At 35.2% G+C, this 16673-nt stretch overlaps 1 protein-coding gene across 1 annotated transcript in view; it reads left to right on the top strand.

Annotated features, from left to right (window-relative positions):
* The window catches only part of ARID5B (AT-rich interaction domain 5B), a 210773-nt gene that overhangs the window by 55672 nt on the left and 138428 nt on the right, over window positions 1-16673 (top strand). Inside the window, exon 3 of the mRNA XM_079138545.1 lies at window positions 10241-10466. Coding sequence (XP_078994671.1) covers window positions 10241-10466 — 226 coding nt within the window. The remainder of the gene's footprint in view (window positions 1-10240; window positions 10467-16673) is intronic.

Genomic DNA, 16673 nt, shown 5'->3' with positions numbered 1-16673 from the left:
AATACTCCATTCTTTAAATAGCTTCACTGCACTCTGGAATACTATGAGATGAAAATTTCCCCCAGTCAAACACCTTGTTTACATAGCCATGTTTAAATACAAACAAGCTTGCTTTATAAAATGCAGAAGACTATTGATTTGGGAGTTAGTAGTACTTTGGGGTAGTCTTTGGGTGGGGGTGGGAGAAGGGGAGTAGAGAATGAATTTAAAATACATCCACTTAGTAAAGTATTTCCAAAACATCTACTGTTTAGAATGTTGTATTTTCCTAAATTTGATTCACAAACATGTAACTCGTGTGGGTGGATTTGGAGTGCTGTCTTATGTGAAGTCAGTTAGAATGAAGTTCTTGGGCTGAAAAATTTATGCTGCTGCTAATGCCCAACAATAATAGAAATATAAGCCTAGATATACTTTAACTTTTTCTACCAGCGAATGCTTTGGGGCCGGAAATCATTTGCCAGCAGGCAATGAATGTACTTTTGTTAGTCTTAGGGGGGTACTAATGGTTAGTCCCCATGAAGAAAAATGTGAAAATAACACACTAAAAGGTAAACATTACGAATGGATGGCTAATGATTAGCTGTTACAGTCCAAAGGGGCAGGTTTTTTTTTTTTTTTTCACAGTTTTATGACCCTTGCCCAGCCTTTATTGAAGGAGCATTGTATATTCAGAGTTGTATATTTCAAACCTATACCTCCTTTGAACACCATTTTTAAAGATAAAAGGAGATATTTTCCATGATCCTTTCTATATTGGAGAGGAAAATTTTTAAAACTGTATACCAGTTTTAATATTATATTAAAGAAGAGGAGTGGAAATTTTTAAAAAATCCAATTCATGAATCCTCAAAGTGGGATATAATATACCTTTAACCTCCAGCTCCAACCATCCTGAAAATTAGTAAATGTTAGTGAAGCAGGATTACTATCAGGTAGGTGCATTGGTGTTTGCTGCATTACTGCTACACAGCTTAGTCAAGGTAGGACCCTCTCTGAAGTGAATGGCTTTTGTGCCTGCAGGCCAATTCTCTCTCTCTCTCTCTCTCTCTCTCTCTCTCACACACACACACACACACACCACAAACACAGAAACACAAAAACAAAAATCCCTATTTTTTTGTATTTTAAAAAAATGGTTTTGGGGGGTCCCTAGGGGCTCTAGTTTTACAACTTAGGTTAACTACTTAAATTAATAAAAGAATGTCAATGACTCATTGGTCACTAAAATGTTAACATATGGGTATATTTGAGGAGTAGAAATATAAAGGCAACTTTTTAGTCATTGATGTTAAAATTAGATTTGAAGCCATCATCTCAAAGAGGTAGGCCATGGGTTGTTTTCACTATCCACAAAAGTAAATGCTTTGGCTGAACTAAGGTTACGTATATTCTCCAGGAAACACTGAAATGTCTTAGTTTAAACATCACTTTCATTTTTCACCAGTGGGACTTTTCTAGATAATGATCTGATCTCATTCTAAATCATTCTTTTAAACTGTTTTTCCCCATTATGAATATGATTTTTGTATTGTGGAAAGTAAGAGATATAAAAAGAAGAAATAAAAATAATTCATAGTCCCATTTCCCAGGGGTTACCACTAGTAACAATTTAATTCCAATTTTCTTTGTTTTGTTTTATTTTTGATACTGATGTGTCTGTGGTTGTAAAGAGACGTCATTGATTTCACAACAGCTTTTGAGGTACAGGAAACTGTTCCATTCTAATAATATAGATGATTTTAAGATAGATGCCAATTTAGAAAATTAAAAAGTGATGAAGAGTGGCAAAGTGTATTTTAAAACCTATTTTATTTATTTATGCATTTACTTATTTAGTGGTGCTGAGAGTTGAAGCCAGGGTGGTGCGCATGCTAGGCAAGTGGTCTACCACATCCTCAGTCCTTAGGACCTGTTTTAAAATGCCAGTTCTGGCCTTCCTTCCTAACAAGGTATAGTTCTCCCTGGGTACCCAGATTCCCTAGTCTGACTCTTGGAATGGTAAAGAAATGTAACAATTCAATCTAATTCCATCTCATATCCATCACAATACTCTTGCATTGTTCTCCTAGTATCATTGAGTTTCCCTACCTGTGCAACTAGGGATATTTTTCCCCACATGTTCTGAATTTTAGAAAGTTCTTTGTCTTTTTTTGTATTGTACCTAATATTGTGACTGTGCCACATCCTCCCACTGGTACCAGTTTCCTTAAGGCACCTGGATATAAACTCCTCTCCCACATGAAAAGTCCTTCAGATACTTTAAAGGCAGTTCTCTGTTGCTTTCCAGAATTCTGGGAATCTTCCTGGTTCTTCTGACATCTTCTGATTTCTAGGTTAAACATTCCTGATGCTTTCAAGTATAATACTTCTTATACTTCCTATCGGCGTGTTTCAGTTAATCCATACCCACTTCAAAGTTCTGTCTGCAGATCACATATGTTTTCTAACCAATGTAGCAGATGATAAGAGCTGTCACATTCTTTATCTTGGGCCTGTATTTCCACCAATTCTGCCATATTTTATTGTTACTTGCTAGCAGTACTTTCTATTGGCTCTTATAGAAATTATAATTAGTTAAGAAAACCAGGTCTTTTTCCCCCAAAAAAGCAAAGTGTAGGATTGCATTTCCCCTTATTATATAATATTATTAGCTTTGGGCCATTGTTCAGTCTTTTCAGAGCTTCCTGCTCTTGACTCACATACATTTGGGTATCTTCTGTGTTGTTTGCAAGCTGGAGAAGTGTTCTGTATCTTTACTCAAGTAAAGTTGTAAAGCAAGAAACCACCAAAGAAACAAACCACTCTTCTCATTTGGATGTTACCATATCACCATTCAAATTTTTTTTAAGGTATGTCTTCCTAACTTGATTCCAATGTCTTATGGGACAAGCTAATCTTACTGGTCAATGTTGTATTTTTCAGAGTCCTGAGTTGAGAGTAAATTTTTAATTGATCCATTGCCTTAGTGAATCATGTATCTACCTTACCTTTTGCCACCACTACAATCCCTTTAAATGCCCAAAGAGGAATTTTAAATGCACAGTGAACCTCAAAGCAAAAAATGTCCTTTTCTTGCATTCATGGTTTATTACAGAAAGACAAGCGGAGCTGGTTGATGGATAAATGCTCATCTTTCAAGCCAGATGATTTATACTGTGCAGCCAAACTACCCAAACATTTAACTCAATTTTTCCTTTTCCAAGCAGATGTTTTGCTATAATATAGACACAGCCTCAACAGACACATTTCTGGCCTGAGAATGTTAATGCTTTTGTTAATGTGTATGCTGTTTATAACGGAAAGAATAGTGCTGGCATTTTATTCCAACAGAATGTTGGGAGTGTAGCTGGATGCATAAAGGTAAGTTGCCCAGGCCTATGGTACTTTTTGGGTTTGGATATGCTTGGTGCATTCACATAGCCCGTTTGTACCTCATATTATTTATTTTTTTCATTTGTTTATTTAGTAAACACTTAAGTACCTGTTATAGCCAGCCTCCATTAGTCTACCTTTTTAGAAGATTCTTCAAAATGCTCATTTTCTTATTGTGTGGTAGTTGATGGAAGATGACTCATTTCGTGAAAATTACCTAGGTAAGAATTTGTAGGTACATAAATATACCTAATTTAATGTTCCACAATAATAATAACTATAACATAGTTAATAAGCCAGAGCTTGTGCGTGTGCACACACACACACACACACACACACACACAAGTGGACATGTGTGTATAAATATGTGTATGAATATCTATACCCAAATAGCACTTACCCCACTACAGTTAATGGACCCTGACATTTTCTATTCTATTTAATTTTTTTTTTAATGCTGTTGCAACTCACCTAATAGGTTTTATAATCTTGCTAATGGGCTGCCAACCTCAGTTTGGAAAACACTGACCTAGAAGTAATCATTTTTCATGATGCCTTCTTCTGGTTATACCACAGTTTCCAAACATAACTAAGTGTTTATAGATCTGAATTTGGGGTAGTGGGAACATTCCTTAACATTGTAAAGGCCATCTACGCTAAGCCCATGGCCAATATCATTCTAAATGGTGAAAAACTGAAAGCATTCCCCCTAAAAAAAGGGAGCAATTTGAGGATTGAAATTAAGCAAATTATGTTATTTACAGCTATGAGTATGTCAAAATGGAACCCATTATTATGTTCAATATAATGCACTAATAAAAACATTTTAAAAAGCAAGATTTAGATTTCCTAAACTCAAGACTCTTCTCCTGTAACATATCCTAATATGTGAGCAGCTTTCATCTATCCTCCTTGCATCTTTTTTGTGAATTGGATATTATAAGGACCAACACAAATACTGGAACATTGACTACTGCTAGCGCCATGAGCAATAAACCATTCTTTGTGCCCGAAGTCTCATGAGCTCTGTGAGCATCAATGAAACTGTGGTAGGCAAATTTGTTAAGTTTGCAAGTAGAGTAAAATCACAGACCCTTCTCAGTTCTTAACATGAGGGAAAGTTCAAGTCATAGATAGTGTTGTTTATTATCAAATGATACAAAGAGGTCAAGAAAAAGAATAAGAAAATGCCTTGAGTTAGTGACATAATACAGTGACTCTCAAACTTTTTTGGACTCAGGAAACTTTACACTCAAATTAGTGAGGACCCCCATAAGTTTTGTTTATGTGAGTTATACGTATTTATATTTACTGTACTGGAAATTTAAACAAATAATTTAAAATGCTTAATCCACTTAAAAATAATATGACATTTACATGAAAAAATGAATGTCAAGCTGAACTGCATACCTACACAAAACTAAGTCAAAATTGGTCATAACCCTAAATGTAAACAATTAAAGTATAAAACTTTTTATGTTTTTATTGTTATTTTGCATGGTGCTGGGGATTGAACCCAGGTCCTCAAGCATGCTAGGCAAATGCTCTACCACTGAGATACTTTCCCAGCCCATTAAAGTATAAAACTTTTGGATGAAAACAGAAATTCTTTGTGACCTCAGATTAGGCAAGGAGTTCAGAGATATAAAAAGCAAAACCACAATCCATAAAACAAAAAAGCTGACCAGTGGAACTTAATCAGATTTAAAACTTTTGTTTTACTAAAGAAACTGTTAGAAGAATGCTACAAGGCTGGAGAACATATTTCAAGTCACATATTTGTCAAAAAACTTGAATCTAGAAGTTCCAAGAATGCTCAAAACTCAATAGTATGGAAACAAATATCACTTGTTTTAAAAAATGGGCAAAAGATTTAACATAAACTTCTTTGAAAAAAGATACGCAGGTGGCAAATTAGCACCCAAAAAGATGTATGATATCATTAGTCATTAGGGAAATGAAAACTGAAAACAGGATGGGAAAATACTATGTACACATTAGAATGGCAGTAATTAATTTACAGTGACAGTATCAAGTGCTGGCAAGGATGAAACATCAACTGGAACTCTCCTACAGTGTTGGTGGGAATGCAAAATGGCGTAGTTTCTCAAACATTGCATAGCAGTCCCTCTCTTTGGTGTTTACTCTAGAGAACTGAAAATGTGTGCTCACACGGAAACCTGTGCATGCAAGTTTATAGTAGTCTTGTTTGTAATCACCAAAACTGAACCAACCCAGATGTCCCTCAGTCAGTGAATGGATAAACAAAGTTTGGTGGCCATCCACGCCATCAAATTCTGTTCAGTAATAAAAGGTAACAAGCTGTTGATTCATGCAGCAACGTGGGTGGATCTCAAAAGCATTATGCTGAGTAAAAGAAGCAATCTCAAAAAGTTTTTTTTTAAAGTATTTTTTAGTTGTCAGTGGACCTTTATTTTATTTATATATGGTGCTGAGAATTGAATTCAGTGTGTCATGCGTGCTAGTCAAGTGCTCTACCACTGAGCTACAACCCCAGCCCACAAAAGGTTTTATACCATGTGATTCAATTTACTTGGCATTTCAAAAAAGAGAAAACTGTAGCAAGAGCTGATCAGTGGTTGCCAGAAATCCTTGTGGGGTACAGGGAATATGACAACTAAAAAATAATACAAAGAACTTTTGAGGGTGATGGACTGCTCTGTATCTAGTGATTGTGGTGATACTGGTTTCGTGATTCTGTCCTTGTGTTAAAACTCATAGAACTGTATACCATAAAAGGAAATACTACTCTAAGTTAATTTTAATAAAAATTTAAAATACCAATATAAACCCACTGAAAATGTAACATTTTAATGAAAATTAGCTATATTCTCAAAAACAAAAAGATTAGTGGAAACAGTAGCAATGGCCATATAATTTTTATAAATCTTTTTACTGTCTAGTTTAATAGACAATTGGATTCACATATCTGCTTCTGCATTCAGATAGTTGTGATATCACATGTCACAGGTCTGGAAAACCCCATTGCACACTTGAAAGAGAATGAGAATGAGAAAAAAAGCCAAGGTCTAGGTATGATTAGGATTGCTGTTTTCACCCTGTGGACCACCTGAAGTGGTCTCAGAGGTTTCCAAGGCTTCCTGGACTTTAAAAACCACTGATAAAACATGTCCCAATTGGGACAATGTCCCAAATTTCAGTCATTTTTTTTTTTTTTTTTGCAACAACTTGACTCCCCCCCCATATCACATATCCCCTTTGTTTCCTTAATGGTTTTGTAAAAAGTGATCCACTTTTTAGTTTAAATTCATTTAAAGAGGAAACTTTCTATATCTCCTATAAATAGGAAACCAGTACCACTTTTCCATAAATAGAGAGTAACCACAAAAATAAATAAGCAACGAATAACTTTATGTAAAGTTTCCCGGCAAAAGATCTGAATTCACCTCTGCATGCCACACTTTGGAAAACACCGTGTAGAAGTAATGACACACAGCTAATTCTGGCATTGTTGCATTTGTGCCAACCCATTGAATCCAGGCAATTCATGTAAGAGGTAGATAGCATAATCCTTTTTTTTTTAATCCCCTTTCATAGATGAAAAAAAAAATTGAAACACGGGAAGAATAAAGAAATTGCCCTAGGTTCCAAAGGAAGTAAATTCCAAGGCTGAGATTCAAACCCAGGCATTCGGGCTGCAGAGTCCAACATGCTGTGTTGGTGGATAAGAAACCTAGGTTCTCATCCAAGTCCTGCCATACATTGACACCAGGACATGTCACGGAACTTCATTGTCCTCATCAATAACATGAGATGGTCTGAATCAAATGAAAATGTCTGGTGCCTTTGGAGGTACCAGGCAGGTCAGGGAAAAGTGGACTGAAAAGAATGTGACAGAGAGTAGTGGGGGCTTCACATGTTGTCTAAAGAAGGCATCTTCTGCTGCTCAGTTTCAAGTGGTATTTTGTTGTTGGTTTTGGTTTTGTTGTTGTTGTTGTTGTTGTTTTTCTTTTCCTTTGTTTTATTTTATAAGAGAAGATTGAAGTCTGGACATTTTTATGTTCAATTTCCAGTTTTTATGAACAGTTGGAGGGACCAGGCATGCATACACCGGCTGGCTGGTTTGTGATTTCTTGACTAGATTATCTCCTCTGACTTAGAGGATCCTTGATTAAATGGACTGTTGTTGTACAGTGGTAGAAACAGAATCCGAATTACAGAAATAGTTTTAAACAACGATGAAAGAGGATAAGGACTTAAAAAGTGTCTTAACCCAGCCTACATAAATATTGATTAAGAGCTGGGTTAATTGAAAAGTCAAGGTACATTAATAGAATAACAAAGTGTATTTCTTTGTGTTCCTTTTGTGTTGTATTAGAGCAAATCAGCAATATTTATCCAGTGCTAATTCTCAGTTTGCAGAGAGCTAATGTAATCATGAGATGAGCTTATTGAAATTCTTTTCTTAGACATAGAGACTTGCCCAAGAATGGTACATATTAGGAACTTTAGTCAGCACTTGCTCAGAATAGTAAATATGAGCATGTGATTTATGCCACTGTGTGTACAAAGCAATGTTTTCCTGAGACATTTTTCTACTTGTGTGTTGACTGTTTTGTTTTTGGAGATTGGTTTGCTGTTTCGCCCTCCTCCACCTTATCAGATTTCCTTTTAAATTTCTGGCATTTAACAATGTTGCAGGGCCAGTTTCTCTGTGAATCCACAGTAAAATATACTGGTTGTTTCACAATTAATACAAACTGGGGTTTATGGTTTGCATGTTTATGTGAATTCCTGCATTTGTTTTTTTATGTGTGTGTTAGAGAAAAGGAACAAGTACAAAATCTATAGACTGAATCTTCAAAGATGAGTTGATTCATCAGTGACATCAGAAGGATTGTTTTTTCTCTTGGTTAATAAACTATTTGTTTGGCGGGTGTTGTAAGCCTGCCAGAGCTAGTCATGCCATTTCTTGGAAAAGATCTGAGCAACTGGTAATTGAAATGATAATCATTTGATCATAGTTAGAGCTATTTGAAAATAACACTCATCTCCAAACTTGTCTATTCTAGGAAACCTTATTTGGTCAAAGTGTTGCCAAATTCCATTTTTACTAACATTGAGACTGATATATCATGCAACTTAATTATTTTCCAGTACATTCTAGATTTGATTGCTGGTATGTCCTGTCCAGAAGCTGTTCCCATATGCTTTGAAACATACCCAGTCTGAATTTTATTCTGACATTAATAATCACCATGTAATAGCTATAAAATGCATGACACTACAGATCTTTTATTTCAAGAGGATAGTGTGGTGAGTTTGGATGAAATCACCCATTGAATTGTTAGTTTGTAATGTGCCCCATTGTTGATAAAGTATTGAAATTTTTTTCATAAGCAGAGGATAAAAACAGTTTCCACTTAGTTTCTCCTTTACTGGAAGTTCATATTTGATCATGATAAGGAAAAGATTCCATTACCAAAGTTTTACTTTTCATTTTTGATAGAGTATTTGTTATTCTGCTGCCTAGTAAACTTTCTTCTCAAGAGCAACTTGGGACTGGGTGAGGAAAAGTGAAATTTTAGATCCTACCTTAAAACGTTTTTAGAAACTAAATTCAGGGCTTCTTACTATGTGAAGCTTATCTTAATAAACCCTTTTTGGTTTGAATCAGAGTAGGGTTTGCTGTGTGGGTGTGTTGAGGGTATGGGTGTGTGTGCCTAGTGTAGGTGGGGGAAAGAGGAAAGAGTTGTTTAACAGCAAAATTAGCCAAAATCAGTATATGAATTCCTTGTCTTTAATAGCTTAGAGACATCTTCCTGTTGTTGTTTTGGCCAAAATATGTCGAAGGTTTTGTAAGCTTAGGGGTTTTCACAGCTAAGCCTTCTTCAGAAATGTGAAGTAAAAGAAATAAAAGAAGGTCAGTTCAAGTTGAAATGTCCAATGCTTCAAATAAATTTAACTTAAAAGCCAGTGAGACAACTCTTATAAGCCTTTTTCCAAAGAATTGTTGGGCGAGGGATCCTTCCCTTTGTTCCATGTATAAATATCTATTATATATCTTGCTGGACTAATTTTGAAGCAGAAAAGTTGGTTGTTTCCTGGAAGCAATTAAAGATGCTTAAAATTCAAATTTATGATCCATAGGAGGAACTTAAGTTTCAACTACTTTTCTTATATTCAAAGACTTTCTCCTCACTCCGCCCTCTCACCCCTACCCCATATGTATTAAAAGAAAAAAATCAGTTCATTTCTCAACTTACAAAGTTTTCGAGAAACATGAGAATGTGTAAGTTTCTTTCAGTGGGAAGCACATAACATTTATGAAGTATTTCTTTTGGGATTACATCACAGTTTTATTTAATTTTTAGGACAAAAGTTAAATTCAATATTTGTGTATAAGCCAAGGGAAAATGTACCATAAACATAGGAATTTTGGGGTGAGGTCAGAGTTCCAAGAATCCTAGATTTACTTAGACCATTTATGTGGAGACAGGCTAACTATTAGTCATCTAGCCCTTGCTTTTTACATTTGCAATTAATTGCACCTAAAAATCAGCTTTCGCCTAAGTGTTGAGATTAAGGTAGAGTGAGCTTTGCAACCAGCATTAAAAATGGCTATTAGGATTACTGCTCTGTTTTTGGATACATTCTAATTGTGTAACAAATATATCATTTAAATTATTCTTTAAATAACTAGCAGTGAAAAAACAACAGATCTCCAGTGAGTTATTGGAGATCCTCTGATACTGACAAACACACACTGCTTGCTTGCAATAGGTTAAACCATTCACATAGCATTTCAGGCAGGCTTTGTGGAGAGTGTATCATTTACCTCTAACCCATAAATAATGCTTTTTGTGCATCCCATCTCTTGTAGGATGAAGTCATTGCTGTTTCCGAAAAGGTGATTGTGAAGCTTGAAGACCTGGTCAAGTGGGTCCATTCTGATTTCTCCAAGTGGAGATGTGGCCTACGAGCTGGGCCAGTGAAAGCGGAGGCGTTGGGAAGAAATGGTCAGCGGGAAGCTCTGCTGAAGTATAGGCAGTCAACCCTGAACAGTGGACTCAATTTCAAAGATGTTCTCAAGGAAAAGGCCGACCTTGGTAAATATGATTCCTGTTTCTAAATCCAGTGTGTGGGCTTATACAGTAAGCTACTTTTTTCGATGTGAATTTTTTCTAGTGAAGTGTGTCTATATGTGTGTATTCACACTTGGTGCTCAAAAGGGCCTGAGAATATGGATGGAGAAATGATGACTTGGGTGGATAAGGAATGAGTGTTCCTGTGGGATCACAAAGCCTTGTCCTGGGTGACAGAACATGTGTCCTTAAACAGCTTCCAGTGCACTATCAAGACAGGAGACTTAAATTCAGGCACCTAAAATTGAATTGATGAAGAGTTTAAATATTTTGCCATATGTAGATAGTGTGACATTGACATCTATTAATGCCATGTCAGAATTTTGTGTTTTACACTGGGTAGAGGGCAAAGTGAGGAAGAGGGATGAGTTACTCATGTGAAGTGAGAGAACAACCCGGGACAAGGGATCCACGGGTTTGACAGTTTATGGAGTAGATTTCCTTGAGCTCTAACTGTTCAGCTGTGTTCTTTTCTTTCCTTCCTTCCCTGCTTCCACTCTAAGTTTAAAGGAGAAATTGGGCTTTTTACAATGTGACAAGTGGAGTTCAACTAGTTAGTTGAACGTTAACTAGTTAGTTGAACGCTAACTCTGATACTTACTTAGCTACGTGGCCTTAGGCAAATAATTTAACCCCTAAGCCTCAGTTTCCCCTTGTGAAAAATAGGGTCACTGTGAGGTATGAGATGTAAAGGGACCAGCATGGTGATGACAGATATGATGGGCCCCCATAGTTGATTCTGTTGCTTTAACACTTCTTCTCCATGATTTCTGTGTCTTTTCCTTTTCTGTAGCCTTTACTGACTTATTCTCTCAGCATTGCTCAAGACCAAAAAGTTGTTGACCTCTGATTTAGACCAGTTATTTCCTCTTTAGGCAAAGAGGAACTTCACTTTTAACATATTAAGGCATCTTTTTCTTTCATTCTAACACAATGCTGATTTTCGTAGCCCTATTTTATGTCTTAATGTGGCAACTTCCTGTTTCTTTTTTTTTTTTTTAAACCTAGAACTTAACTCTTACAAGAAACCTACATGATTTATTTTAATTGGCATAAAGAACTGAATAACACCAGTCACTGCCTGGGTCTTTCATGTGATTCTGGTTTGGGATGAGCTGTGCTGGGTTTTGGGAATAGCATTAATATTTTCTTACAGTTCGCCAGTCAACAGTTTCCTGGCATCTTTTGGTAGATGTCAGACAGTAATATTTGGGACATGGCAGCCTGATTGCCATCTCACAATTAAAGAAAATTATTAAGCCAGGGTTTTCTTTCTAAAGCCAAAGAATTTTTTAATAGTCTTCTTATATATACTTTCACATGTTCCAATTTTGTGAACACACAATGACTACCCTCATGACGTGTGAAAATGCTGAATAATACATCCGTTCTGTTGTTTTTCTAATGTATGATCTAAGATGTGTTGCCATTGTCTTATGTTTTCCTTAACATTAAAACCTTTCTTTGTTTGGATTTTTTTTTTTTTTTAGATATGGAATATACTGTTACTAATAAAAAAATTAAACAGGAAACCCATGGGGGACAAAAGGATGTGTAGATGGTTAAGCTTGATGTCACACATATAAACAAGAGTATTTATAGCAGGATTGTTTTGTGTTTCAAAGTGGATAGTTTATTAATGAGCATGAAAAGAAAACCAATTTCTTAATCCCATCAAAAGATTTAGAGACTTTGATCTTCTTGGATTCTAAAAAATATCCATAATCTACCTGTTTTATAAATTGATTCCAGAAGAAATAGGTTTATAGACAATATTCAAAGTACTTGCAGGTGGTTTGGCCTGGAAAATCTAGATTAGTGGTTTTTAAATCTAGTTACTCTTTAGACTCACTAGGGGAATTTGGAAAACAATACTGATTACTGGGTTCAGCTTCCTCAGATTCTTCTAGGTTGGACTAAGGCAAGGCCAAAGAATGTGTACTGATAAAAGACTTGCTAGGTAATTCAGATTTTTTTTTTTTTCCTAGTCTTCTTTGAGAAACATCTCCAAGATTAGTGCTGAGGAAGGAGAAATAATCAACAGGAGACTTGGTGGGCAAGAAACACCATGTACTTTTTCTTTTTTTAATGTAAACTACCCCTTTAAGGATAGAATTTAGGGCCTTGAAATTCTACTCAGTTGGTATGAACTGTGGGGAATTTGAGACAAATAGCTTTTGTAATTGGAATGCACACTGTGTTGTAATAATGTGGAAAGAGAAACAAAAACTTTCCTTAATGTAATGAGTTTCCATTATCTGCCTGATCTAAGGTTTGTAAGTCGACATTGTCAGGAATTATACTAGGGAGGGGGGGTGTCATTTGCTGTACACAATCCTGTCCCAGCAACTTTCTCTTCAGTCTCTTCTTTTCTCTGTGTGCAACATCAAAATATTTGTTGTCTGTACTTTTCTTTCTACACAGTGGTTTTCTTATCTCTCTTTCTCTTGGCCACACTGAAACCATCTCCAATACCACATTGTTAATGGAGTTCACACACTTATTAGGTTTTTCCTTCTGTAGAACCCTTCCAACTGCTCATTGTTCTTACCAAAGAAAGATGAACTTTGAGATTACTTAAGACCCTCCTCTTTTTTTTTTTTTTCTGATGAAAGTAAGCAAAGAATGAAAAGATTTTACCTTTCAATGGATGAAGTAAAACTCTAACATGTTATTTTTTTTTAACTGAGTGATTTCATCCCGTTAAAAAAATCAATAATAGTGAAAGAAATGAGGTTGACTTTTAAAGAAGAGATTTTAAAATATACAAGCTAATTAAAGAACTCTTCTTGCTCTGTGTTTAGGTAGAATAAGTTCCCTTAATCCCAGTTTGTGTCACTTCCTGTCTCTGAATAGTAAAAAAAAAAAAAAAATGTTCTCACAAACGCGTGTCTGCCAACAAATTAATACTCCACAAAGAGAAACTCTGCCTCAAAGGGCAGCTTCCAATAACTGCTCTGATTCAAATCACAAGTCTCTCATTTTTTATCCCCTTCCTTCTTAAAGGGGCACATTTGGACAATATTTGAGGATAACCCATTTGTTTCTTAAAAATCTCTGGAGTTTTCATTTAAGACTCTAAATGACTGTCAACTAAAATTACAGAGAAGTATAGTGGAAAAACTAGTCATTTAAAAAAAACACTTCTGAGATATGGCAAAGTAGGTTCATCGTCTTCCCTTTTCTTTGTCCTTTTCAAAGAAAATTCAGTATGAAACTAGTGCAAATTGTGACTTTACTGGGTGAGATGTTTTACCTTCTTTCAGACCATTTCACGCTGAAATTTATTTTTAAAAATGAAGAAAAATAACTATGTTAAAATAGAAGGGTTAAGGAATGTATTATTCATAAGCATAACGAACACAAGAACCTGTTTTTCCAGAAGAATTGGGTTGATTAAATCATTCACTACACAAGCCTCTAGTTATTTATTTTTGTCTTTAGAATTACAGTACTTAGCTTTTGTAATAAAGTGGACTCGATACCCATATTTGGTATGGCAGTTGGAAGTAGTCAAATGAAGAATTGCTTCATTTTACAAAATTTTTAGCAACTGAGGAATATAAATACTATCAGTTAAACATAGCAAACTTGCATTTTTTTTATTTCTTGGGCTATAGTTTGAAAAAAAAAATCAAATTATTTTATATAACACTACTTCTTACAGAGTTCCTTTAAGTGAAGTATGAAAGCTGCAGTGTAAGCTTTATTGGCCTATAAATATGTCATTATAGTTGGACTACATTTATATGCTTTGGATTGTTGTTTAAGCCAAGAAAATATGTCTCTACAGGTTGACTTTTTATTGAAACCCTTTGAGGCATACAACAAAATGTATTTTAGGCCGAGGTTATTAAAACAGCATTTTTTTTTTGTAGCAGACTCATTGTCAATTATGCTTTATGCTGCCACAAACTATCTCTGGATGGGCAGTTATGAATGGTTTCATCTCCAAATGTACCTTTAGAAAAAGAAATATAAGATAGAAGAGTCTGAGTTGAAATTGAGAAAAGAGACCCAAAGAGTATGTGTGTGTGTGTGTGTGTGTGTATGAGTATGAGTGTGTCTGCCTGAATTTAATGATGGAGCTTCCCTCAGCCCAATTTCTGTTTCTAAAGTCCCATCAAATTGAGAAAGACTGGCTTTCCTCTCCCTTCTGTTGCTGGGACTTCCCCTGAACTTGTGCGAGTAGACAGCATAGTGGTGTTGAAAGGGCAGTGGACAGGATGTCAGGAGAAGCTTGTCACTCCCTGGAAAAAGGCTCTGTATGTTTGTTTATACCTTTGGGACCTTTGAGTGTGAAATGGGTGACAATATGTACCTGGTTTTATCTCATTGGAATTTGGAGGAGATCAGCTGAGAACAAAGTAATTAATATCTGTGAGTTTTTTTATGAAATAGAAGTCCAATGTAGTATTTTCATTATATTACTTTTAGAGGAAATTATACAATAGGGAGCTGTGTGGTACAATGATAACTTTACTGTTCGTTCCGAAGGTCTCTAATCATACACCCCTTCTAGTTATTTAGAACAGTGTTTGCCCTCAATACTGTCTGCCTCAGTGGACGAGTATCATTAAAGTTCTTCAGGTTCTTATAAACATGTGTATCTGTATTTTTATCTATATATTTATTTATATAGCTTATATGTAAACTATATATATCTATATATAGATAATACATATAGTTTATGTACATACTATATTTATAATGTACTATAAAATATATTTTAACTATATATGCTAAATATAACAAAGACTACTTATATATTTTAAAATATTATATTTATATATGATATATATGTTTTATGCATTTATATAATAAGTATAGATGTATATTATATAACTTTGTATCTTCTGAAAATTCTGTCAAAATAAGCTGAATTGTAAGTGGTCTGTTGGGCAAGTGGCTTCTCAAGTATTCTTTGTTAAAAAATTCAATATATTCTTTGCTTAGAAGTTCTTGAGACCTTGTGTTTTAGATGGTGGTTTCAGATCCCTTCTGATTTGATACATCAAGCAGCTTCCTTGGATGTGGCCATGGGAAGGGTTCTTATTCTTTCTGGAAGAAATAAATGTTTCTTATAAGAAGCATGTTAAGATGGCGACAGCTTGTTATAATAAGGATTTATTTTTATCTGAGATATCTGAACTTATTAGGATTGAAAACATCTTTCATGCCAAGACAATCCTTCCTCCTTGGTCAGTTGAAATTTTGTGCGTGTATTAAAGAGTCTTTTGAAGTATTGTTGTTTGTATTTTACTTTCAATTACTGGGCCAGGTAAACCCATTTTCCTTAATACTAGAACTTGAGATGTTTCTTAGATGATTTACATTTTTATTATTCTATTCATGAATATTTTAAGAAAAAGCTACAGAACAGATTCCTCACTAAACAAATTTGGCCTTTATAATATCCTTTAGTTCAAAATAGAAATCAATTACATGTAGGACTCATCAATAATTCAGAAAGATACCTTCCAAAGGATTTTTTCACAAGGTCCTCTTATAATATTGTTGTGTTTACTTGATTCTTAAAAGAATCTTACTTGTAGCACAGTTAGCCTGGGAGGGGCATGCTGTCCTGATACCAACATGGTTCTTCCTTCAAGAGGTTGCTTCATGCTATTATAAAGTGATAACCTAGAGGACCTTTAAAAGGAGTAAATTCACACTTTCAGGAATCTGCATCTAAAACATTCAAAGTTTTTTTTTTTTTTTTTTTTTTATTTTGTTGTTTTGGTACTGAGGATGGAACCTAGGCAGCTCTGCAGCTTAACTACATCACCACCCCTTTTTATTTTTTATTGTGAGACAGTTTTACTATGTCGACCAGGCTGGCCTTTAACTTATGGTCCTCCTGCCTCAGCTTCCTGACAAAACATTCAAACTTTTAGAACTGCTTAGTAGCAAGATGTTTCTAAGAACCTGGGAACTCATAAGCTTGTAACCCATAAGGAATAAGATCACTCATTTCACTTGAAAGTTAAGGTTCAGCTTGACCATCAAATCTAGTCATAATGCTTTTAGAATTCCAGGATAGGATCATTTCTTCCTTTGATGATGGACTAAAGATGGATAATCAACTGACAAGAAGTTTGTAGAGTTTAGGAATTTATTCTTACTTTTAGACTTTGAAACGTCAGGGCAGATGCGGGGACAGGGGGGCAG

Source organism: Sciurus vulgaris (genome assembly GCF_902686455.1).
Source record: "Sciurus vulgaris genome assembly, chromosome: 4".
NCBI classification, from domain to species: Eukaryota; Metazoa; Chordata; class Mammalia; order Rodentia; family Sciuridae; genus Sciurus; species Sciurus vulgaris.
This window is presented reverse-complemented; position numbering and strand designations above follow the sequence as displayed.